General features: G+C 32.4%; 1 protein-coding gene across 4 annotated transcripts in view; it reads right to left on the reverse strand.

The window, feature by feature from the left end:
* LOC127718717 (plexin-B2-like) overlaps nt 1-27,118 on the reverse strand; it is a 130,466-nt gene that overhangs the window by 21,035 nt on the left and 82,313 nt on the right. For 2 of the 4 annotated variants that reach the window (XM_052224788.1, XM_052224776.1), the window contains exons 1-2: nt 1,831-1,877; nt 1,255-1,347 (exon numbers count right to left, since the gene is read on the reverse strand). The exons of 1 other annotated variant lie outside the window; for it this stretch is intronic. In XM_052224788.1, the coding sequence (XP_052080748.1) occupies nt 1,255-1,309 (55 nt within the window). In that variant the 5' untranslated portion in view covers nt 1,310-1,347; nt 1,831-1,877. Of the gene's footprint in view, nt 1-1,254; nt 1,348-1,830; nt 1,878-27,118 lie in introns of those variants that run through there. One more of the 4 variants, XM_052224783.1, reaches the window with a different exon arrangement.

Below are 27,118 nucleotides of genomic sequence, written 5' to 3' on the forward strand. Positions count from 1 at the left end.
TCATTGTTTGAAATTAATCAAACCACACCAAAATTATCTGAAAATCTAGTATTATTCTTATTCGGTAGTTTCTGACGTATATGTAGATAGTTTGTCTAATCTCGTCTATCAGCTATCAGCTGCACTTACCGTTTGGGTTAGATGTTTCCCCGATTTGCAAACGCAGATTTATTGTCTTGATAACTTTGAATAATTATCAATTTATTTGAGAGAAGTGGTTACTGCTATGTTTTTACCATCGTTTTTCAGAGCACTATATATTGTCTGTTTGTTACGTGTTTGTCTGAAAATTGATTCGATTTTATAGGCATTTGATTGTTTTCTATGACTTGTGGCACATCCTTAATAGTGCAATTTCATTAAAGTAATAATTTCATTGATATCTGCTTTCACATACATTTGGTTATCAATAAAAAGAAAGGAAAAGTAAGAAAGGATAGATAAAATCATTTATCGAATACAGAAAATACAATGACTAGAACAAAAAATACATTAAGACGCACAAAAGTAAAATAATTTAAACACTATACAGAAAGTAAAAGAGGATTATCAAACAACTCGAACCTCACCAAAACTGATTGTGAAGATCCAGAAGGAAAAGCAGCACCTGGTTCTAAAGTGCAGTAGTTGATGCTCCATCTGCATCGCCTGTCGTTCTTATGACAAGCAAAATATGACATTAAATTTAAAATGAACTAAAGTATGTGGAGAAAAGACCATGGAAAATTCAACAGAAAAAAAAACAACATAAACAACGTTTCCGTTTGTTTGGTTTTTTTTATTTTAAGACTGTTTGCATGCACATTATGAATACTACCTCATATAAAACTGACTGGGAATCATTTCAGTTGTTTTATGGATAGCACAATCGGTCTGGAAACAAATACCATTAGCAAAGTTAACTCCATTTATGTGAGATTGGTATCTCTTTTCATTGGAGGTAAATCATTTCAGCGTTCTTCCATTTTCATGTTTTGTAAGTTTCAATGGCAAAATCACCAACCTCACAATTGACCAGGATTTCAATATGGTCCAAATAACGTGAATTAAAGAAAATTTAAAAAATACTTGATTTGTAAATGATAATTTAAGACAAGGGTATTGAATTAATATATGATTTTCAGTTTAACAAAATTGAGAAAGCCCCGATTTATCTTGACATTTCCAATTGTTACACATTAAAATCAAATTAAACTTGATGATATTGAATTACTCAACATTGATATTTGTTTTCATAAGCTGAGAATAACTTACTTTGCGCTGTAACTGTCAGTACACCAGTTGTGTGAACTATTAACACCAATAACATATTTCATTATGTTACATCTTCCAACTACTTAAAATGTGCTAAAGTAAGAAAACAGAAAACTATGCATAACGCTTACAAAAAAGAATGTGTGTCCAAACATCGCCATATGACACCAAGCCCCGCTTGCACTTTACTTCTATGTTCATTTAACCATAAATTCGGAATCCAAACCCTAATTTGGCATATATGTTTTCAACATCTCACATTTTAATGAACATGTGAATTGGGTTACAAGTTGATTTTACTACAACTTTATTGTAAACTACTTTCACCATAAACTGTAAACATGATACTCGACGGTCGAACAGACTTGTCGTACAGACGATAATATAACTATCGTAGGCGGGCATAGAGGCAAAACATTGTGTAAATATTATCTAAAGGACCGAAATAAAATTGAAGTAATAAAATAAATTAAACGAAAGTAATTTAAGATGAGATATAAGAAACGAAAAGTAAAGAATAGAAATTAATAAACAACAACAAATCCGTACACTGCCAGAAAAGTTTTAAATACTTACACGTTTACTAACCTATGCATCATGTTTAGCTATTACGATTTAAAAACACGCTTCAATGAAAATACACATATTCCTTCATTTAAATACACATTTAAAAAAGTATATGAAGCACACACAATGACAAATTTTCATTTTTACAAAAAGAAGATTTAACAAATGAAAATATTGTATACTTTCCGGATCAACTCTATTCTTCAGGAATTCCACCACGTATGATATGTAATAATTGTAATAAAGCAGGAAAAAAAATATGTTCTCTTTCCATGTATTCGAAAACCAGTACTTTAATTTGAATAAGTAGAATGAATAGTTTTACGACGACCTGAAATGTGTTTCATTGTTAAGATATAATTTCCTTAGAATTAATTAGTAGGCACATACGTTTAGTTTTTCACTGAAGAAGTTCAACACATTCTTTATCGGTGCAGAAAAAGTTACCAGAAAGCGGGTAAGGAAGTATATCATTTGAAGTACAATCATCTTAAAATACACGCTCTCCCTAAACAGTGATAAGAAAGGAAAACAGCAATCGGTGAAAGTATAATTATTTGAATAAAGTAGAAAGTAACAAGTGTAAAATTATAATTTTGGAAATAAAATACTTTCAAACAAGATCAAGTATGTAATTTGAACGCAGATAGCAACAACTAACGTCCCTGTTATCACGCTTATGTTTGAAAGTTGGTTTTAGATCTTCCGTTCTGGATTTATACTTTCCGCGACCAGTTCAATATCTTTATTACATTCATTTGCGCGCGTCTGTCGTACTAAATTATAAGCTTTTTATTACAGTTCTTAATGGTTGACATTCAATTATGACTTAAAATTGTAAATTTTCCTGCTTTCCTCGGATTTGCTTTCGTGCCGTCACGAACAAGGGCGACTATGCCTGATGACGTACATGTAACATAAAAATAACATATCTTTTTGCAGATCATTTGAAAAGGAAGATAAAATTTGTCTCAAATTCATAAGGGATACAAATTCCACCATCTTATTACGTCCAATACAACATGTCTCCACCCTCGATATTTAAATTTTAAATATCCAAAAACAAAACCGACAAGCCGAGTGGAGAAATTTCGCATCACACTCGATTCAGTGGTAGAATCTGTATTTCATTCTATACTTGGTATCGTTATTTTCTTATATTGTTCCAACGGTAAATATTACACAAATTGATGAGTCAAATTGGTATTAAAACCTTCGATGTGGAAAATGAGGTCAGTTTTTATTTAAGGAGAAAATCAGAGTGTCTTTAGAGAACCATCAACCTTCGGCAGAAAGAAATGAACACGACAATACAATTAATATCAATTCAAAGATGCTAAAAGTACATAAGTGTCGGAATATATTTGTAGTCAATAAACTGAAATGAATAGTTCGAAATTATAACCAAGTTGAAATATATACCTAACTTTACTTCTACTAAGTTGTAATGTTTTAATTTAGTGTGGGTTTATGTTAAAGTGCTGAACTATTGTTTATGATTTTATTGACAAAGAGAAGCGAAAGATACCAAAACGGACATTCAAACTTACAAGTCGAAAATAAACTGACAGCACCATGGCTAAAAAAGTTAAAAGACCAACAGACTACAGGACACAAAACACAGCATAGAAAACTAAAGACTGAGCAACAGGAACCCCACCAAAACTGGGGGGGGATCTTAAGTGCTCCCGAAGGTTAAGCAGATCTTGCTCCGTATGTCGAGCTGCTCATGTAAGTATAAACCCGGTGATATGTCTTTTTCGTTAGGTCACATTCGCGGGAAAATGTACGAGATTGTTGTTACGACAATTGGAACAGATCCAGCGTCATGTGTAAAATAGGTAAATACATAACGGTCAACCAACTTGTGTCGGCGTCCGCAAAATTTACGAAGGGATGATTTAAACTTCACCACTTGGAACTCTTGCACTAAAAGCTACCTTGTGAGCAGTAACCCTTTAAAAAGAAAAGCATAACAGGAAACGCAAGCCCTGGAATATCGTATGAACTTGGAGATATATAGTGCGTATGCAGGGGCTGCTGGAGTGTTGCTATATAGAAATGAAAAGTTCATAATTGTGAAGCTGAAAACTTCTTTTTGTTTTAAACTTTTGTTTTCAACCGACCCTCGTTGCCATTTTCTAGATGTAAGTCAAGATATGAGGCAGACTTAACTGTTTATTGAAACTGCAATTACTATGAGAGGAATATCGACAAATCCTGGTTATCCAGTTTTCGTGTTGATCTGAAACTCCAGAAAAAGTAATTTATAAAAAATACCAAACTCCAAGGAAATTCAAAACGGAAAGTTCCTTACCAAATGGCAAAATCAAAAGCTCAAACATATCAAACGAATGGAAAATAACTGGCATATTTATGACTTGTTCTCTGTTTGTAGAAAATGGTTGATTAAACCTGGTTTCATAGCTAGCTAAACCTGTTCACTGTATGACAGTTGTATGGAATTCCATTACATTGACAACAATGTGTGAGCAAAACTAACAGACATAATAGGTAAAAATGTCAAAACTTGGAGTACATCAGTGATCATTGTATTATAATCTTAATCACTATTATAATAGAAACAAACAACTATGTCAACAAAGAAAAGCAAAATTAAAAAGATAGTTATTTATATATAACGTAGGTCATTGGAAATAAATGCAACACTATGTCGTTTTAATTCTAAATAGAAAAGGAAGATGATTAAAAATGGAACGATGTCCAACCTTCCTTTGAAGGAAATGTTTCTTCCACCAGGGCATCAATAATCATGCACGCTTACTTATCAAAGGTTTTACTGGTCACATGACAGGTTTCATGTTAATACAAGTGAACTACACGCTTCAACAATTATTTAACAAAATTGTCAGTCAAACATGGAGAATAATAGCGTAGGTTTGTATTTTTTTTAATATAATATAAGCGCAAAGACTAAAATAACATAATTTAAGATGACGGTTACTTTTCAAATCATACATTTGTTTGCACGATTTTTTCAATCAGAAAAAGATAATTATTCAGAATACGATACTCTTAGAAATGCATTGCAATAACTGGATTTATTGTTTGCGACTCGCAAGACCCCATCGTAATTTTTACATTTCTGGCTTTGAAAAATATTGGTTTGCATGGCTTGAGAGTGTGTGAAAAGATCTTCGACCGCACACAACTTATAAAGTCGTTTTCATTTAATACCAGAAAAAATCACCACAAACAGCGTGCTTCTATTGTTGTTAGTACTGCTATGGGAATGTAAAAAGACGTTAATAAACACCAGTTGCATTGTGTACACAAGATACATATCCCTTTTGTGGTACTAAGCTTTTCTATAATAGACCCTTTAGAAAATTGGGGAAAAACATGAATTACATAGAATGTGCACTATGACAAATTGTAATCAGGATTCAGTGATTGATTACGAGAACCTTGAGGAATTAAGATGCCTATTTTCTTTTTTTAAACATGTCAAAGTCTATGAATTGCAATATGTAACGACAAAAGCTGATTTTGATCATAATATGAATTAAAAAATATCTAATGATATGACTATCACACCCGCAAAATCGCGGGTATCTAGAGCGTGGTTGAAAGTATGTAAACTGTTTTTGGATGAATTTTTGTAAAAAATTTTATGACTGGAGGATTTCAGGAAAGGTATGAACGGATGTCAATATAACATTTTGAATTTTTCACGTTCAAAATATTGGATGTAATTCTAAAGAATGTCAACGCAAAGGTCAACTATTTGTAGTAACATGAACGCACAATTTTAAGGAGGCGAGTTGCTTTGTCATCATGCTTTTTGTTTTGTTGTGCAGAAGACAGAATAATAGATATGTTAACATTTTTAATTTCAGTCACTCGATACGGATTCCACTAATGAAATCAGATTATTATGTGATATTTGCAAATAAGATTGGAATTATGAATAGAGCCATAATAAAATACTCAATATACAATGCGCTTTGTGCACAAAACCGTCATATTTTACTGAAATTTGGAAATGGCGTTACACTTAATAAGGTGTTGACTTTTAAGAAAGCAAATTAATTCTGATTTTGGGTGCTTATTACGTCATATGAATAGAGCCGTAATGAAATACTCAATAAACCACAACCACTATAAATCGACGACGTCACAAAGCGATTTGTGCACAAAAACGCCATATTTTACTGAAATGGTGTCAGAGTTTTCAGTGGGAAACTTTACCATATTAGAATCAAAATAATTCATGCATTTCATAGCTTTGTTTTCATTTTCACATGGCCTGGGTCGTTATATTCGTCAATTAACATTCCAATATAACGACCAAGGCCATGTGTAAATTTTCAACAAATATATGGCTTTTTTGAAATATTTCTTAATTAAACATGATTATATACCGGTTCCAGGGGTGCCAGGAAATCGATTTTTTATCGCTTCCAGGGACCGAAGGAATGTTTGATACCGGTTCCTGTAGCTCAGGTACCCAAAACATTAGAATTCCAATATAACGACTCAGGCCATGTGAACATTTTCAAAATCTATGGCTTGCATGAATTATTTCTTAAATAAAACATGAGCATGTACCGGTTCCAGGGGTCCCAAGAAATTGTATTTTTATCGCTTCGAGGGACCGAAGGAATGTTTGATACCGGTTCCTGTAGCTCAGGTACCCAAAATATTGTATGTAATCAAGTTTGGAATTAAGGGTAGTTTGTAATTTGCCAAAATTCTGTGTAATTTTAAACAGTCCTAAACGGAAGTTTTGTCTATGAATTAAAAGTCCGTCCGATGACGGAAACAATATCAGGACGCCTTTATTTTCGTTTTCCTCTCAAAATAACCCAAACAGAATAATCATAAGCGAGGATGACAAATGCGACTATGCATGGTACCTATAGGACACAGAGACATGATGATTAATTTATTGTGAACGGAAGAGAAGCGACACACAAAATTAGGTCTTCTCATTTAATAGTATAGATGATAAATCGATTCTTCGAAAGATTCATTGAAATCGTGGTTTGAGAGGCGTTCGGTTAAAAAATAATTATATAGCAATATTTTTCTCAGGAAAAACGATCTGGTGAAAAGAAATAATGACTCAAACAAGAATAGACATGTGCGGATCCAAAAAGGAGTAGGTCCGGTAAGGGCCGATTTTGGCCTCGAAATTCAGGCTCATCTCATGAAAGATTTTGGACACTTTTTAAACACTAAAGTGTCTACTTCAGTCGATTCAATTAGTTTAAGTGAAAGATTTGAACTGATTTAGTCATCAAAGACGCTCAAATTCAAGCTTAAATATGAAAAATCTATCAAATATGCCACAATATGTCACTTTTCAGATGGTTTTTGTCAAAAATGAAAGTGGCCGCATCCGTGTTCATTCTCAACCTTTATATATATTATGTATTATCATCAAATACAACTTACATTTCAATATTAAGAATGAACACAAATGCGGCCACTTCCATTTCAGACGGAAACCGTCTAAAAATTAACCAAAATGCTAAAATTTCGAAGATTTCATTAATTTAGCATGACTTAATGATGCTAGTACCCGATACATGTGCATTGTATTGTCAAAAACAGCCAATATTTATGTAACAGAAGTATTCTTCTTTCCAATAAATAGCTAAAAATTTACATTTTAACAATTTTGTAAAACTGCTATATTTTGGGGCCAAAAAGGGGTCTTACTGGGCCTACTCCTTTGAAAGGGGTTGGGATAATAATAAGACAACGTTAGGTGTAGGATTTATATAAAGTCTGTGTAGCTCCATAAGAGGAACCAGACCCCCTGGATCCCTTAATCAGCCTGTGATAAAAACAGGGTTATCCTATCATACTATCATTAATCGAGGTAAACAACAAATACAAAACTTGTGTGTAAAACTGCAGTTTATTTTATTTATTTTTTTTTTGTCACTAGAACACCAATAAAACTCCATTTTATATATTTGTATATTTTCCAATTAAAAGTATATTATTCTTTGCAGATAACATATATTTCTGGAATTATATATCTTTTATTACTAGGGGAAAAGGTAAGTTAGGTCTTACTCAGAAGGAAATATATTTTTTGATGAAGATGTATCCCTACAATTCAAAAGCTGGTATGAAAAGTTGTGATATTTGTAACTGTTTTTGGAGGAATTGTAGGTATGTAGCTTTACTGTCAACGAACCTTAGGGTTTCGATGAATTAGCAAAATAACTTATATTTAGGGCCACGTTACTGTTTAATGTTTTCTTGCTAGGATATTTACTATTAACATAGCAAGAAAAATCGAAATCCTCTAAAGGGATATGACCATTTATTTAAACATCTTAGTACAGTTACGAGCATCTCAAAAATGTAGTTACGCTCATCCATGAGAAAAACAAAATTGCAGTTACCACCAACATAGAATCCTCAAGAATTGAAATTGTTTTCGTCATAGAGCACAATATTTTGCTATATGATATATGTAAATCTTAAAATCATTAATACAATCTTTTTTAATTTATGTTTATCATTGTAATTTTGCTTACTTTCTTTGGTTACCTATTCTAACATCGGACAAATACTTCCTTTAAACTGAGTTTTGCTGTTTGTTTGTTTATTCCACAATTGCTAGAGGTAAAGAGGTAAGGAGGTAGGGTTGAGATCTCACAAAACATATTTAACCCCGGCGCATTTTTGCGCTTGTCCCAAGCTAGAAACCTCTAGCTTTTGTTAGTCATGTGTGTGTGTTTTTTATTTGGTTCATTTATATGTTTCGGAGTTTAGTGTGGCGTCAATTTTGTAGAACAAGTATCATGTATTGTTTAGGGGCCAGCTGAAGCCCGCCTCTGGGTGCAGGATTTTCGCGATGCGTTGAAGACCCACTGGTGGTCTTTGTCTGTTTTCTGCTCTGTGGGCGGGTTGTTATTTTTGGACACATTTCCCGTTTCCATTTTCTTTTCAATGTATTAAACAAACAATTGAATTTGCTGTATAAGTTGTTCAGAAATTTCAAAAAGATAGAAGGCCATCAACACCAATTCCCGTGTTTTTTGGTTGTTTTGTTTTGTATATTGAGATGCTGATAATTTGACTTACGCGCATACGTCTTTCCCCAGTTCTTCATTAGGTACGCTCGAAATCGAACATTTTTACTTCTTTTTTTCGTTACCTCAGAGATGATCTATACATACAAACTCTTCATTCAATAATACAATTTTATGGCAAATTAATAGCTACACATGTCTTGCCTATTCCACATTCAGTTTAAGATTATATATATTGTCGTTAAATGGAATATGTAAATAAAAAACAGTCCATGATACATTTATAATTTGTTGTTCCTAATAAATTGAAAGATAGGTTGGTCAACTATTTAGAATTTTACTAATAATTTATCTATATTGATACATCATAGATAGAGTGATCAACCTGTAGCTCGTTTTGTTCAAAAAATTGTTTTAAAGAAATATATCAAATTACAGTCTTTAATTCATTTTTGGTCAGTAGATATGTTAAGATTTTATTACACTACATATTTAGAGAGAAGAAAACAAATATAATATGGAATTTTGGTTGAGTCACAAATTGATCAAGCTAGTGAAAAATAGGGCAAGATATAATTGCATTATATGTTAGCAATGATCTCTTTACAAGAATGTTGTTACATAATATTTTTAGAAAACTTTATTACTGTCCTTCCTGTATAATGCATCCATTCAACTATTAATAATGATAAAACAAAATCGAGTTACTCACTTACAGCAGGATAAAGGTAAAAACAGTTGGCAGTTTAACTATTTTGTTTGCTTGTTTAATACTCCACCAATAGAAGTAGGGTTGTAACTGATGAGTTTACATGTATAAATGTACAAGTCTAAATTGAAAACAACGTTCAAACCTATTATTGCGTTGAATAAAAACCGCAATTTTTATACGTGTGCATGCAAAACAAATTTATTGGAAGAGGGATTTAAATACAGCACAAACAACATCTTCCAAAAGACCAACAAAGTGAAAAAGTATATCTTAACCTGTTAACAGAACGCATTTGACTAGCAGGTCGAACAACGGATGTTCTTGGTCTGCTTTGGCGATTGCTAGTAAACGGATCACCAGATGTAACAAAATAGATCTTAATTATTAATTTAATACCAAACAGAAAACAATAAACTTGCGGAAAAGATGGTATACCGCAAACATGTGGTGCCAAAATTTGTACACCATATCCGGATTTCAACAAATGTTGTCTCTTCAGTGATGTTAAGAATCGAAACGGAATTTGGAAGGCCATATAATTTACCTCAATAGAATTGACTCTTGAATTTTGAAGAGTCGAAATAGGATGAACGAATTATATAAACCCGAAGGCAAATATAATACAAGCCCAAACGAAAAAATATAAACAAGTCAAAATTGAAAACAAGTTCAAACCTATAAATATATGATATATTGGCTCTCAATAATGACAACTTCAGTATGTATACTAAAGAAATTTATCCTGTTGAACTTACTTTAAATAAAACTAATAATTACAATGACCACTGTCCTTTCCTCGATCTTGCTATCTATATCATTAACGGGAAGCTTAATACAAAAATTTATGACAAAAGAGATGATTTTTCATTTCCTATCGTTAATTATCCATTTTTAGATGGTGATGTTCCCTTGTCACCATCTTATGGTGTTTATATACCTCAACTTGTACGATTCGCTCGTGTATGTAACAACGTATTAGATTTTAGCGAGAGAAATTTATATATTACTGAAAAATTGTTACACCAGGGTTTTCGATATCATAAACTAGTCAAAACATTTACTAAATTTTATCATCGGTATAAGGACATCATTCGTAAATATAACTCAACATGCAGACATCTTATACGTTCGGGTATTTCACATCCAATCTTTTATGGTAATATTCTTTACAAAGCACAAAAATGTCAGTACTCACCTCAAAAGCTAACAAAACCTTTAAACAGACTTATTAAGAAGGGATATAGTTACGATACTGTTGTCAGGTCATTAAAAATTGCATATTTTGGCTTTAATATTGATTCACTTATAGGGTCTTTGCATCGGAATTAAACATATTTATTCTAAAACCAGTTGTTGGCATGACACGGGTTATGTTCTTCTCATATATTTTATGACGGTATAATACTAAACCCCTAACAGGAGGGATTGTGCCTGATATTCATATGATGAAGACATAATCTTTCAATCAGTTTAATTGAGGTCTGGAGCTGGCATGTCAGTAACTGCTAGTAGTCTGTTGTTATTTATGTATTATTGTCATTTTGTTTATTTTCTTTTGTTTCCTATTCTGACATCGGACTCGGACTTCTCTTAAACTGAGTTTTACTGTGCGTACTGTTGTACGATTGTTTTTCTACATTGGCTAGAGGTATAGGGGGAGGGTTGAGATCTCAAAAAACATGTTTAACTCCGCCGCATTTTTGCGCCTGTCCCAAGTCAGGAGCCTCTGGCCTTTGTTAGTCTTGTATCATTTTTAATTTTAGTTTCTTGTGTATAATTTAGAGTTTAGTATGACGTCCATTATCACTGAACTAGTATACATATTTGTTTAGGGGCCAGCTGTAGGACGCCTCCGGGTGCGGGAGTTTCTCGCTGCATTGAAGACCCATTGGTGGCCTTCGGCTGTTGTCTGCTCTATGGTCGGGTTGTTGTCTCTTTGACACATTCCCCATTTCCATTCTCAATTTTATAGTACTTAAGGAGAAAAATAATATTAGTTGTAAAATACAAATGTATTCAGATTCAACATCCCCAAAATTACAGCTTTTGCCGAAATGGCTAATTCCATGTCACAAATGTTTACCATAAAATCGTTATTTTAAACCATACACAATCCATTCCAAAATAGATGGATGGTGGTCCTTCGAGTTTCTTTATAGAAACTACAAAATTCAGTTTCAGACATTTTACACTTGTGTAAAGTGAAAATCACAAAAATACTGAACTCCGAGGAAAATTCAAACGGAGAGTCCCTAATCAAATAGCAAAACAAATGATAAAACACATCAAACGAATGGACAACAACTGTCATATTCCTGACTTGGTACAGGCATTTTCAAATGTAGAATATGGTGGATTGAACCTGGTTTTATAGCGCTAAACCTCTCACTTGTATGACAGTCGCATCAAATTCCATTATATTTACAACGATGCGTGAACAAAACAGACATAATAGGTAACATTGTCAAAATATGGGTACAGCAGTCATCACTTTGTCACAATCTCAAAACAAACAAACATTTAACAAAGAAGAGCACAAAAAGCATCTATCAAATTTAACAACCACATTCATTGCTTACTTATATATGTATTATAAATCAACCAATAAAAAAATGAAATATTTAAAGTCCTGTGACTGCATTCACATCTACTCTTAGTGTAGAGTCGCGTGTTTGGCGCCAGAGAATGTAAACGTCACACAGAAAGAAATATAAAATAATTTTGTCGTTCAAAGTATTTTCAAAATTATAATTTCACATGGGGAATGGTGGAATACAGGGTTGAAAAATCAAAAGTTTTTGTTAAAACTAATTTCAGAAAAAGACCGAGATTTAAAATTATCCAGAAGTTCTTTAGAATTTTTAAGAATCCACATATGGTTAATACCACTACGCGAGGAAAATATATTTGTCGTTCAAAGTATTTTCAAAATTGTGTATGAAATTCAGCGTCTTTTAAAACAGTACCAGGTCTCAGAAGCCCCAAGTTACATAATATATCACTCCAGTATTTGTTGAAGTGTGCTGATAATTTTCTTTAACTATCTTCATTCATTAATCAAGTTTTATCGCCTCTAAATTTTCTGTATTGTTTATTCATTAAAGCTTACCAAGGTGACATACATGTATACAGTGGTTCTAGAATTTCACTAACCTATGTCATGTTCACTCCATTACAAAAAGATTCTATATGTGGCATTTTAAGGCCCCACTTTTCATAGCTGTTGCTAATCTCTTCCCTCTTTACTTTAACTGATTATTTTTTGTTTCAAAGGAACCAAAATTATATTGTTTCTACCTCTTTTAGTATTTAAGGCAGGGGATTAGGTAGAACAGTTATAGATTGAATTAAAACTGGCAAAGATATATGATTTTACTCATTAATGTTTAGTCCCGATAAATTCACGAATTCAATATTAATATACATGTAGCTTTTTTTCAATTTTTGTTTGATAAATAAAGGCAATAGTAGTATACCGCTGTTCGAAACTCATAAATCGATAGAGATAAAAACAAATCCGGGTTACAAACTAAATATGAGGGAAACGCATCAAATATAAGAGGAGAACAACGACACAACAAAAACACAACATTAAAATGTAACACACACAGAAACGAACTATAATATATAACAATGGCCATTTTCCTGACTTGGTACAGGACATTTCAAGAATAAAATGGTAGGTTGAACCTGGTTTTGTTGCATGCCAAACCTCCCGCTTTTATTGCAACGTCAAACACAACACCAAAACGACAACATCACATGACAGGACCACAATACAAATAAATCATGAAATTGATTAAAGTTTTATCTTCTGATAAAAAGTCCACATTTATTCTAAGGAATTTGAACTTTCCTGTAGAATTCCATTTTTGATTTACTTCTGATACAAGCTTTTCTATGCACCTCACTTTTGACCAAATTCATATTGATTCAGTTTTGTTTTCAAGTTTGCTTTTAGTCCTGCACTGTCAAAGAACTTTTCATTAAATATCAAAATTATTTTTCAGTGAATCTTTACTCTCTCTTTGACTTAACAAATATTCAGAGTTGACAGTCTTTATGCAGTTAATATTTGGGTCACATTTTATGGCAGCATTCATAAATTCTTCACACACAAAAAAAGAAATAAAAAAAATAAGGAGATAATGGTGCCCCTTGAGATATTTCTCAATGAAGATTGAAGAATGAAGGACAATGTCCATTATTTATAACGCAGTTTTGTAATCTTTACTTTGATTTCTATTATAATAAACGAACATTAAGCAGTTAATATTTTTAGAGCATTATTAATGTGTAATGTGTCACAATCTTTCGCCAGAGCACCAACAACCATTCATTTTACTTCTCAAAAGTTTTACTAGTCACATTACTTAGTATAAAATACTTCCACCTAATTGCAAAAACTAGGATCAAATCCATGAAAAACACCTTTTCAAAATCTAACTGTAGTAAATGTTGTAATCCCGGTATTCTGTCCTCTATTTTTATATAAGGCCATAGGCGAGTCTAGAGCAATTTCCTATGTACATGATGTATCTGTTTTTAATGAAACATTTATGTATTTCGGTTATCAAAACAACATCAGAACAGATTCTATTTGATAAGGCTGTAGACGCTATTTTCATATCTTCATTTCAAGGAGTTAAAGGACGCCAATTCTTTAAGTAGCATTTTGGCTTTACTTTCTTTGGTGGGCAAGTAATGAATAAAGGCAACAGTAGTATACCGCTATTCGAAATTCATAAATCGATTGAGAAAAAAACAAATCTGCGTTACAAACTAAAACTGAGGAAAACACATCAAATATAAGAGGAGAACAACGCATAACAGAAAAATGCAACACACACAGAAACGAACTATAATATAACAATGGCCATTTTCCTGACTTGGTACAGGACATTTTAAGAAAAAATGGTGGGTTGAACCTGGTTTTGTGGCTAGCCAAAACCTCCCGCTTTTATGGCAATGTTAAATATAACATTCAAATGACAAGATTACATGACAGGACTACAATACAAATAAATGGGAGAACATACAGGACAGAGACACACACAAATGAAACCTTGTGTCTGAGAAATTGACAAATGACAAATTTCAAAACTGTTATTATAGCATTTTAGAAAATATTCTTTAAAATCATTCCAGAAAAAATTACAAAATTCAGCGGTATAACCCTCATAACCATCAAACTGTGGGGATGAGCGGTAATTCATATTTCTACGAACAGTCAGACATTCCATATTGTGTATCTCGCCTTCACATTGTTTTCTTTCATCATTTGTCAAAAGATGTATGCAAGGATTTTCTTTGTTAGATTATAAGGACTTGTGTTCATGGTTAAGGACTGTTTGATGTATATAATTTTTTTCATAGATGAGTTTTGTTTGTCTAGAATTTTAAGCTGGTCTGTAATTTATTTCAAAAGACGAGTTAACTCCTATGAGTTTAACGCACGTGATTGCACTCGTGATCAAAGATATGTGCATACTAGTAAGTGTTTAGTCATGAGAAAACTACAAATAAAACCATAAATATGTCTCGTTCCATAAAGAACAAAAAAAAAAAGTTTCAAAAGAAGAAAAAAGTACCACACGAAACGTTCAGAAAATAGTTTAATTAGCTCCCCCCTTCCAACCCCTCCCCAAATCCAAACGGTAACAAATGTTGACAATGGTGACAATGCTGAAAATGCTTATAAAAATGACAATGCTGATAATAATTGAAAAGAAATTGCGTTTGATTCATCCTATAATTTTAGGTTCACCAGCGGATAAATCCTCTGTACGATCATCAACAGTTGTCATGTCTCGTATTGGATTGTCAGCACTTTCTTGATGTAGCCGATTATAAGGATCTTTCGCCGATCTATGGGCGAGATCTGCGTACCCATCAGTTACATCTTGATGAATATTTTTATTTGTAATGCTTTGCAATTCATCATCTGGATTTATTTCACAATATATCATCTCATGTTCCTCAATATGGTCAGGTTTATCGTCATTTCTGATATGAAAAAGACAACAAAAATAATATAAAATTAATAACAAGCAAAATCATTATTATCAAAAATAGTATAGTTATAAAGTTTTATTTATTGTTAAAGACTGCATGTTGACCTCTGGATTCCCTTTTGGATATTTCATGTCGTTGGGTTGCTATCTTATTGATGTTTACCATGCTTACCCCATCTCCTTTTATTCATTCAATTCGGTCGGTTTTAAACTAGCCTTTTAGATTAACTGTAAATTGTTCTCATTATATTTGCATGATAGTTTTCATCTTTTAAGTATTCACGTTTCTAGCTGTTTGAAAGTTTGCCTAGAATTTAAAAAAAAAAACAAAACAAAGTAGATGTTACGGTCTAAAATAATAAAGAAATGTGAACTATAATATGTCAATCAAATTAAATGATACCAATACATAGCATTTTTGACAATGAATGATTTTTTCAATAAAATTTTTTTTACGTGATGTAAAAGGCTTAGATTTCTATGATTGTCTCAGTTTACGACAGCACATTTCAATAAAACAATATCTGTACTTGCATGCCAGTACCAAAGTACTGAGATATAGGGCTGAATATTAAACCGCCGATTATGTTACAGTCCACAGGGACGCTGCTTTCGTTATGTCGATATAGTGTATAGCTAGAAAATAGGTATATTTTGTGTTAGGATTTGAAAAAAAAAATGCGCCTAAATACATACAGTGTACATATTTGTGAAGCTTAAATACAATAGTAATCGTTAATCGTTTTGAACAAGTATCTGCTACAGATTGTAAACACAGCATGTTTATACATACCTTAAGTTCGCGCTCCTTTCAGACAAATCTGAAACACACAAAAAATGTACAGTTTCAAATAGGTTTGTTTTCATCTTTAGCTGGTTAATGCATATAGTAATTCAAGCAGCGTACATGTACTATATCTTAATTGGTATCTACATGTACATGTACTTAATAGTATATAACTATACTTAAGCTGGTATTCTGTACTTTCAAGTTTAGTTTTTGTTTGCAATACATTGAGTCTGCAATTACCTTTATTGTTCATCATATTGATTTCAATTATCTATCATGGTTATTCTGTAACCTCATTCGTCAATATATATAGTTCGTTTGATTATATTCTCAATCTCTTTGTGTGTTCCTGACCTAGGAGGATTATTCATCTTTAAACCTTATAAGAACTTCAAAATATCGAAGTTACCGTTATCTTTTCCCTTCATTACAGGAAAACTGCAAGGTCATTACGATACCGAGGATATTTCGTTCAGACGTCATCTTGTACGCAATTTGGGGCTAACCACACAGTGAGTTAAATTTATAACATTGTTTTTGAAGCCTTCAAATTGCTTTTCATATATTTGAACCTTTTATCCGTGAAATACTGAAAATTTACTGCTCTTGAAAGTACAACATTTTCTTTCATTCAACGGACTGTGCTACATGTATCAATTATATTTGACATTTCGTTCATCATAACATTAATTCAACACATTGTAAATTTGTATTTCATTTCTAATTTCAGCTTTTTACCATTTGTTAAATTGGTTCTTGATTAAAGTATCAGCACCTGGTAGTCTTTTCTACTTGAACCTAATCGTCGGTTATAGTGTAGGTGTTAAAATGAAGAGACAGTCTTTTAATATTTTTGTTTATATCATTTATATCACCGTTTTTATCTAAATTTTAAAAGTTTAAATTTTTTATGACAAGTTTCCTCGACCATTAATGCTATACTACTGTGATGCCAACATTGAATTTTTTTTTTAATCGTTTTGAGTCTTATTAACATTCTTATCCTATACCGTGTTTCTATCAATTGTCTAAAAATTCGGGCATTTTACATTTTTTGTATTTTTGTAATTTTTACCCGCCTTCCTTCAGGAAACTTCACAAAACAGCTCCTTCTGAAGTACCAACAACTCTTAATAGGCCTATCATCAATACGATAAATAATGGGGATCATGAAACAATCCCCGATGATACATATAAATGACATTGGCCTTGTGAAGCAATCAACACGTCAAATAACAAATGAACAAATATTTAATTTGATAAGGTATCATTTTCAACCAGGAACAAGCTTTAAATTTCCCGAATAGATATACGCAAGAAAAAACAAATGTTTCGGAGAAATAGGCGTGTGTACTCCTTTTCAAAAGAAGGAGCTTGTTGTATACAAAAATGTATGTTTTGCTCTATTTGGGATAGACAATTTGAGAATCCTAGCATATAAACTACTAACTAATATGGAATATGCGTGTACTAGACATAACGAACCTTGTAAAAAGGGCCACGCTGGGGCAAGAGCCAAGCACAGCTTTTCTTGACAATGTTGAGAAAAAGCCGGCCAATATACAAATTTTATTGGTGCACTGATGCACGTGCATTATAATTCAATTTAGAACTTGATCTGATCGTTGACACATTTGCACGCAGACATCCACGAAAAAGGAATTGGAACAGTTTTATAAGTCCTGTTTAACCATTGTATTTAATTGTTTCTATTTTCATGACATTAATATCAATAAAACAAAATAGAATATCTATAAGACTTCGTAAGGTGACCACGCTCCCCCTGCCAAATTTCTAGATCCGCCCCTGGTGTATCGGTAAATGTTTTCAATTAAATCACACCTTTTTATATAATAAATCCTTCTTCAAAGACGTCTTACAATATAACTGAATATAATAAATGTTGAGGTCCTTAAATACGCGAATAAGTAATAAAAGATCGGACTGACAGAAAAGATTTCAGATGACAGGAATTTTGACACACCAGGTGAATTTAAATATAATGCACATCTATCAGTTAGGACAGACACAATGCTTTGAGACAACAGGAATTTTGAGATAAATGTATACCAATTTTTGTATTTCTTAGTTGCTAATTTTAAGTGTTTTTCATATACCTGCTTTAATAAAACTACAAAGAACATATAATGGCTTTAATTATTTAGCTTTAAAATGTGTTAACATAAAAACTAATTTTGCTTCAGCTGAATATGTAAAATCTATACATTTGCTCGAAGTCGCCATGATAGTATTTCATTCGTAATAAATCGACAGTTCTGGTGAAAGAGAATATCAGGCTAGGGTTGTGAACACATTTTTCTTTTTTTTTTTCATTTGTTTAATGGAATACAGCAAACGAATGGACATTCATTGACATTTACACATACATAGGGGACATACGTAGATTTCCTCGTTTTGTATCAACAAATTTAATTCAGCATTTCTTACCTTCGCTCATTTCTATTTTGCATTTTTTAACACCTTTTCTCTTATTTTTCCTAACAATAAGTATAGCTGAAATGCCAATAACACATGCTACCAATCCAACAGTTAAAAGTCCAACAATTAGAGAAAACTTATCATGCTTATTGACGTATTCTGTGTACTGTAAGTCACCAATGTACGCCATGATCTTTATAACTTCCACCTATGTAATTTAATAGTAAAGTATATATATGTATATTTGAAGTCTTGTTATCTAACAACTAGCATAAAAACCTCATAAAGAATTGTTTATACTATTGACAGCAAGACAGTATTTGAAAATTAAGAAACGGTGTGAAGTAAGGGCCGGTTCGTCCCTAGTTATTCATTATTCAATATCCAACTGGCTGCTAGTAAAATTGAAATTTATCGTTTAAGATTGATATTCTTTAGAAATAGACTCAAGCTCTGTGTAAGCCTTAGGTATTTTATTTGACCACGAGAATTTACGATTATCTGTAGGTAGACAGAAAAAGCTATGTATCTTTTTTTTTTTTCATATTTACCTTTTTAACATGGTTATTGTTTTGATAATTCTTTTTAATATCTAGTTTTCATTATTTTTTACTGAGAAATTTTGAATAGCGAATCGGCTTTGAAATTATATAAAAGCAACTAAACTAATAAACTTAAACTGTCAGTTTTGGTAAAATTTTGTGGAAAAGCATTTAGTTTTTAGTAAAAACAATTTAAGAATCAAGTCTTTACATTGTTTCTGTCATATTCATTCTTATACTTCCATTCCATTTTAAATTCCAATAGAGGTTTTGAAGCTGTTGAAATGTTTTTGGTTTTACGAAATCGAGGTTAAATGGGCATTTAATGCGTAGGCATTAAAATTATTGATTTCTGAAAATACGAATGAAATTTTGCCTATTGGGTTACAGGTATTAATTTGATCACACATGTTATAAAGATAATCTAAAGAAAAACTTGAAGTTCTTTTTCCGCCTTAAAAAAAATCGTCTTGGTTGTGTCCGGGTTTTTCTTGCGAGAAAACATTGTGTAATTTGTTTTGATATATATTTTTTGATATGCAGTTGGATGGTTCATAGATATTTAAAGTGTGTAAATCCGTATTTTCTAAATATCCTTTTCTTACTTGCACAAGTAAACTAATAACATGCTACAACTGTTTTTTAGCGTTTCTAATATAATTTTCTTCTATATTTTGCACCAAGAATATCCTTATACGGAGCTCATTAACCATCTATGTGTTCCCTTCGTACACGCTTCCTTCATAAATGACGCATAGGCAATTACATATAACGCAATATTACACAAGAAAGAATATGGGTAGGAATTTGGGCAGGTTTATTATCTCCCGTTATTTTCCCCTAGCGGTAGTTAACGTCTCTATATTTTGGATGTAATCAAACTTGAGAATTAATTTCACGTTTAGTCTATATACTAGCTATTGTTTCAAAGGGGAAAATGTACAGCTATTATGATGTTGATATAATGACACGTACAGTTTCAACTATTTTACTTTCAAACACATACATCTTAAATTACACTTACAGTAACATCAACAGTATATACATCCGTGTTATTGGTCCGAGGTACTGATTTAGGGGGCAAACATGTGATAGATATCATATCGATATCAGTTATGATACATTTTCCATCCAGCCCGATATGTACACTGTAGTCTTCACGCCGCGCTACATTCAAAATGTGTTTACCCTAAAAAGAAAGTCGGAGCAAAAGATAAAAAAAAAGACTGATAGTTTTGACGTTTTTGAATATTTCTTGATAACAAAACAATAGTAATGACGAGTTTACGAAAGCACATTGTCAAAAGTAACTGCAAAAACTACCAAAAAATAATTTTATAACAACGAAAAAAAAAAATCTTGCAATCGAATCATCTGTAGTAATAATATCATAGTAATTTTCATTAATTGAATAAAAGGAAAAGAGAGGAAAGGGATACCAGAATGACATTCAAATATACAATATGTACGTCAGAGTCAGAAACCCAAAGTCTCTATCGAGTCTGAGGATATAAAGTGTTTTCATTATGTCAACGATGGTCTTAAAAGGGGGCAAAGATACCAACGGCAATCCACAATTATATTCTAGTACACAAAAGCTTAAATTATGCAACACAAATCCCCATCGTGTTAAATTTAAGTGATCTGAAAGTTCAAGCGATTTTGTTTGTACTGATGGCACCCTTCGTGTTGCTCCTTAAGAATAGGGTGATATATGATTATCACAGAAATTGGAAAATGCATGACGTGTTTAATTCTGCTATGCAAAAATCATTCTCCTTGCTAAAGCACCAACTACAATGTATGCTTTGTTTTCTGTAACACCCATTTTATTTTGATATTTTACCAAATTTCGTATTTAATTTTATACGCTTTTAATCGGTCTATATTATTTCCAAACTTGTCCTCATAAAGTCTGTGCTGAATATTATTCAAGAAAGTCTTGTTTTGCGCATGGAAATCCAATTATCATATTTATTTGAAAAAGTGTTTGATCATATTTGAATGAACTAAAATGACATTATGTGCGTATTTTTAGATTAAAGAAATATTTCTTTGGAAAACATACCTTGATTTGAATAGTAGACTCCTTGTCATATTCAAGTACACTTTGAAATTGTTCGAATGTAGGATCGTCCACATATTCTAAAGTAAACTGAAGTATCACGCCATCAAAATGAACAAACAGTGTTTGAGTAGAAGCCTTGTTCTGTTTTTTTGCTGGTATTTCACAGACAGCGTAAGTATCTGTTTGTACATAGCAAATCTCACCCTAAAACTTATATTTTTTATGGTTTATACATAAAAAAAAAAAATATTAAGATACATGTATGAGATGTTCAGTGTTTCAAAATACGTGTATAAATTAAGAACATTTACGGTACCCATTTTACCACACCAGATGCGCAATTCGACAATTAACTTTTTCTACAGTGATGCTGGCTGACGAAACATTTGAAAGCCTAATACAATCGTTGAAGAGCAAGAACTGAAACTTATACGTTAAAACTGTTGGTGTTTCCTTGAAAAGATTTCAGAACGCGTGATTGTTTTATGAGAATTTTATGCAAAGGGATTTTAAAACAATCATTTGATTTTCCAGGGAGGGAAGAAGCACGATGATATCGAAAATGACTATAACTTAGATGGATAAGACCCCCCCCCCCCCCCAAAAAAAAAAAAACAAAAAAAAACAATATCAAAGGTCTTGTTTGGTCAAATTGCCCAAAATGTTTTTACAAAATAATCCAATTGATAACAAACTTAATTTGATTGTAGTGTTCAATGTTCTAAGATCAATCTATATGATAAATTTTAAAATCATGATGAAGTATTGTAAGTTACTCGTTGCTTTCTATTTGAATTTCTTTTCTTTTTTCATTCACATAAAATTGAGATTGGAAATTGGGAATGTGTCAAAGAGACAACCCGACCAAAGAGCAGAAAACAGCCGAAGGCCACCAATGGGTCTTCAACACAACGAGAAAATCCCGCACCCAGAGGCGGGCTTCAGCTGGCCCCTTACCAAAAATGTGTACTAGTTCAGTGAAAATGGACGTCACACTAAACTCCAAAACATATAAATGAACTAAAATTAAAAAACATACAAGACTAACAAAGGACAGAGGCTCCTGACTTGGGACATACACAAACATGCGGTGGGGTTAAACATGTTTTGTGAGATCTCAACCATCCCCCTATACCTCTAGCCAATGTAGAATAAACAAACACACAGCAATACGCACAGTAAAACTCAGTTTAAAAGAACTCCGAGTCCGATGTCAGAATAGGTAACAAAAGAAACTAAGCAAAATGACGATGATACATAAATAAACAAAGGACTACTAGCAGTTACTAACATGCCAGCTCCATTCCTCCGTTAAACTGATTGAAAGATTATGTCTCCATCATATAAAAATCAGGCACAATCCTTCCCGTTAGGGGTTTTTATCATACAATCATAAAATATATGAAAAGAACATAACCCGTATCATGCTAACTACTGGTTTTAGAATAAATGTGTTTATTTCCGATGAAAAGACCATATGAGTGAATCAATATTAATACCAAAATATGCCATCTTTAATGACCTGACAACAGTATCGTAACTATATCCCTTCTGAATAAGTCTGTTTAAAGGTTTGATTAGCTTTTGAGGTGAGTGCCGACATTTTTGTGCTTTGTATAGAATATATCCATCAAAGATTGGATGTGAAATACCTGAACGTATAAGATGTCTGCATGTTGATTTATATTTACGAATGATGTCCTTGTACCGATGATAAAATTTAGTAAATGTTTTGACTAGTTTGTGATATCGAAAACCCTAGTGTAATAATTTTTCAGTAATACAGAGATTTTTTTCTTTAAAATCAAATAATAAGTTGTTACATTCACGAGCTAATCGAACAAGTTGAGTTATATAAACACCATAAGACGGTGACGAAGGAACGTCACCATCTAAAAATGGATAATTAACAATAAGAAATGAAAAATCATCTCTTTTATCATAAATTTTGGTATTAAGCTTCCCGTTAAAGATATAGATATCAAGATCCAGGAAAGGGCAGTGTTCATTGTTAGGTTTAGCTTCATTTACAGTCAGTTCAGCAGGATAAATCTCTTTAGTGTACAAACTGAAGTCTTCATTATTGAGAGCCAATATATCATCGAAATATCTAAAAGTGTTATTAAATTTTTGTATCAAATGTTGTTTCGATGGGTCTTGAACTATTTGTTTTAGAAATGGTCTGAATTTGTGACGATATACAATTTGTTATAGATTAGAGAGTGGAAACAGGGAATGTGTCAAAGAGACATCAACCCTACCAAAGAGCAGAACACAGTCCAAGGCCACAAATGGGTCTTCAACGCAGGGAAAAAAAGCATGCATTCGGAAGCGAGCTTCAGCTAGCCCCTAAACAATGATGTAAACTAGTTCAGCGAAATGGACGCCACATTAAACTCTAAAACATACAAATGAACCAAAATAAAAAGGCTAACGAACTAGAGGTTCCTGATTTTGGACAGGCGCGATAAATGCGGCGGAATTAAACATGTTTTTTGAGAGTTCAACCCTCCCCCTTTGCACAAAAAAACACACAACAAAACGTATAGTAAAACTCAGTTTAAAAGAAATCCGAGTCCAATCTAAGAATAGGTAACAGAAGAAACAAAGCAAGATAACAACGATAAACAGGAATTAACAGAGGACTACTACATGTAGAAGTTACTGAAATGCCAGCTCTAGACTTATTAAAATAAATTGAACGATTATGTCTTCATCATATGAAAATCAGGCACAATCCTTCCCGTTAGGGGTTTAGTATCATACCATCATAAAATATATGAAAAGAACATAACCCGTATCATGTCAACAACTTGTTTAAGAATAAATGTGTTTATTTCCGATGCTAAGACACTATGAGTGAATCAATATTAATTCTAAAAATTCCATCTTTAATGACTTGACAACAGTATTGTAACTATATCCCTTGTGAATAAGTCTGTTTAAAGGTTTGGTTAGCTTTTAAGGTAAGATGTCTGCACGTTGGTTTATATTTACGACTGATGTCCTTCTATCGATGATAAAATTAAGTAAAAGTTTTGACAAGTTTGTGATATCGAAAACCGTGGTGTAATTTCTTCAGTAATACAGATATTTCTTTCGTTAAAGCCAAATGCGTTGTAACATACACATGCAAATCGAACAAATTGAGATTTATACGATGGTGCCAAGGCAACGTCACCATATAAAAAACGAATAATTTACAATAGGAATTTTTTGTATCAAGCTTCCTGTTAGAGATATAGATATCAAGATCCAAGAAAGTACAGTGTTTATTGTTAGTATTAGCTTTATTTAAAGGAAGTTCGACATGATAAATCTCTTTAGTGTTCATACTGACGTCATCAATATTGAGAGCCAAAATATCATATCAATATCTAAAAGTGTTATTAAATATTTTGTATTAGATGATGTTTCGATGAGTCTTTGCTGATTTTACACATGAATTGTGATTCGTTACAATACAGAAACAGATCCACACTAAGTGATGCACAGTAAGTCTCCATTGAAATTACGATAACTTGGCGATATACAGAATCTCCATAGCGAACAAAAATGCAAGTGCAGTTATCATATCAAAGCAGGTCCAATTGACATAATCATTTTGTTCGTTGTTACTGAAAAATGAATTAAAATATAATGGTTTACTTTTTACACATTGTGACTTGGATGGATAGTTGTCTCATTGGCACTCATACCACATCTTCTTATTTATATTCAAAGAGTTTGCACATGTATATTCACATTCTGACTTTTTAAATGCCAATTAATTAGATTTGTTATTTTTTTCTTAATGAGACCATGAGGCAAAGTGGCATATAGCGTAGAAAATCAAAACTTTGAACAGATTAGAAAGCACCAGTATGAGCATGTACTTCCAACGAATTTTTGGCATCCAAAAGTAATTAATTCCACTATTTTTGTAGACCTTGTTTGGAAAATGTATTACCAGGTTTTTTGAAAGCCAGTACATAGTTAAAATGTTAAAACGTGAATGTTTTTTGTGCTAGTAAGAATGTCAAAAGAAATATATATATCGTCAAATTAGGAATAGAATTAAGAAGTCTTTACTGTAATAAACTACAAAACATGGAAAATCACATAAAACAACTGACAAAATATGCCATGTATAGAGAGATAAATGTGTGTTTAAATGAGAGGCGGAAGAAACCAAAGAACATTCAAACCCATAAGTCGACGACAAACTGACATCGCCATGGGAAATAACATAAAACAACGAACAGACAAATAACAGTCCACAATACACAAAATAGAGAACTGGATACTGATCAATACTAACAAAACCAAAAATCGAGGGCGATCTCAGGTGTTCTCGAGGGTTAAGCTGATCCTCATCCACGTGATCGTGAAGGATCATATCCGTCGTCATCTGATATTCCATAATGGTCAACTAACTTGTAATGACGTCCGAAATGTTTTTCGAAGGAATGACTTCAACTTTACCACTTGTAACCCTTTGGTTTACATTGCATTTACCCTCTCTCAAGCAAATCATGATAGGAAACAAAAGCTTCTGAATACTAGTATAGTTCCATCTTAGAGATATATACTCCATATGCACGAGCTGCTGGAATGTTGCTACATGCAAATGGAAAGTTCCTAAAAGGGAACTCGTAAAATGTTGTTCTTAACCGGTAATCATTGTGAATTTCTAGATGTCAGTCTAGATATGAGGCAGACTTAACTGTACTTGTGATATGCTTTATTTGAAGTGCGAGTAGATAGATGCATTCAACATAGTCAACACATTCTGATCTATTAAGATATGCACCATCATCTATATAGCGGAAAGTGAAGTTAATCAGCGGTGCATGTTAAGCACGAATGGGTAACAGAACAACATTTTTCTTTTTTACTTACAAGCTTACATTTTCCTATATCTAATTAGAACATGTTTATGACAATGGGTACACGTAACGCACCAGTGGTATTGAATAGTTAGGTCATTTGACATAGGTCTTCATTATTTATTGAATACACTTTGTGGATTAGATCGAAATGACTTTCAATATTTTCAATTTTATTGAGTCAAAATAGCCCTTACTCTACTTCATCATGTGTTATGCGCTTGATCTTCAAAGCACAGAACTAGCATTATAACTATCTCAGTGGTGATCGTATCTGTACTTACCATTCCTCTAACAGTTATGTCTCCTACAATACCGAAACCTTCGCCGATAATGGTAAATGGGCCTCCACTAAAGATAAGAAAATTAAAGCAAAAAAATATTATACAGTTTTTTACAGTTTTGAAGGAAGCATGTATATGATTTTAATGTTTTTTGAACAAATTATTATAGCATTCGATGATTTTGCCAGACAATGGGCTAATAGTGAAAAAGGCGTGATGGTTTTCCTCTATCGCCTATAGTTTTCGCCAAAATGAAAAAAAAATGGTGAAAGTCTTATAAGGAGACGACTGACAATTCAAATAATAGTAAGCAACTATTGTCACCCTTCGGCCTTCGACAATGAACAAAACCAATACCGTAAAACAAGCTATATGAAGCCATGAAATGAAATAAGACAAACTAACCACCTTATTAATGAACAAAACAATAAACGAAAAAACAAATATGATAAAGAGCAACAAACGACAACAACTGAATAACAGGCTCATAACTTTGAACAGGCACACATATTATGTGGTTTGGTTAATATAAAAAAAAAGGAGATGTGGTATGATTGTTTA

This window comes from Mytilus californianus, unplaced genomic scaffold (genome assembly GCF_021869535.1).
Source record: "Mytilus californianus isolate M0D057914Y unplaced genomic scaffold, xbMytCali1.0.p SCAF_1, whole genome shotgun sequence".
NCBI lineage: Eukaryota > Metazoa > Mollusca > Bivalvia > Mytilida > Mytilidae > Mytilus > Mytilus californianus.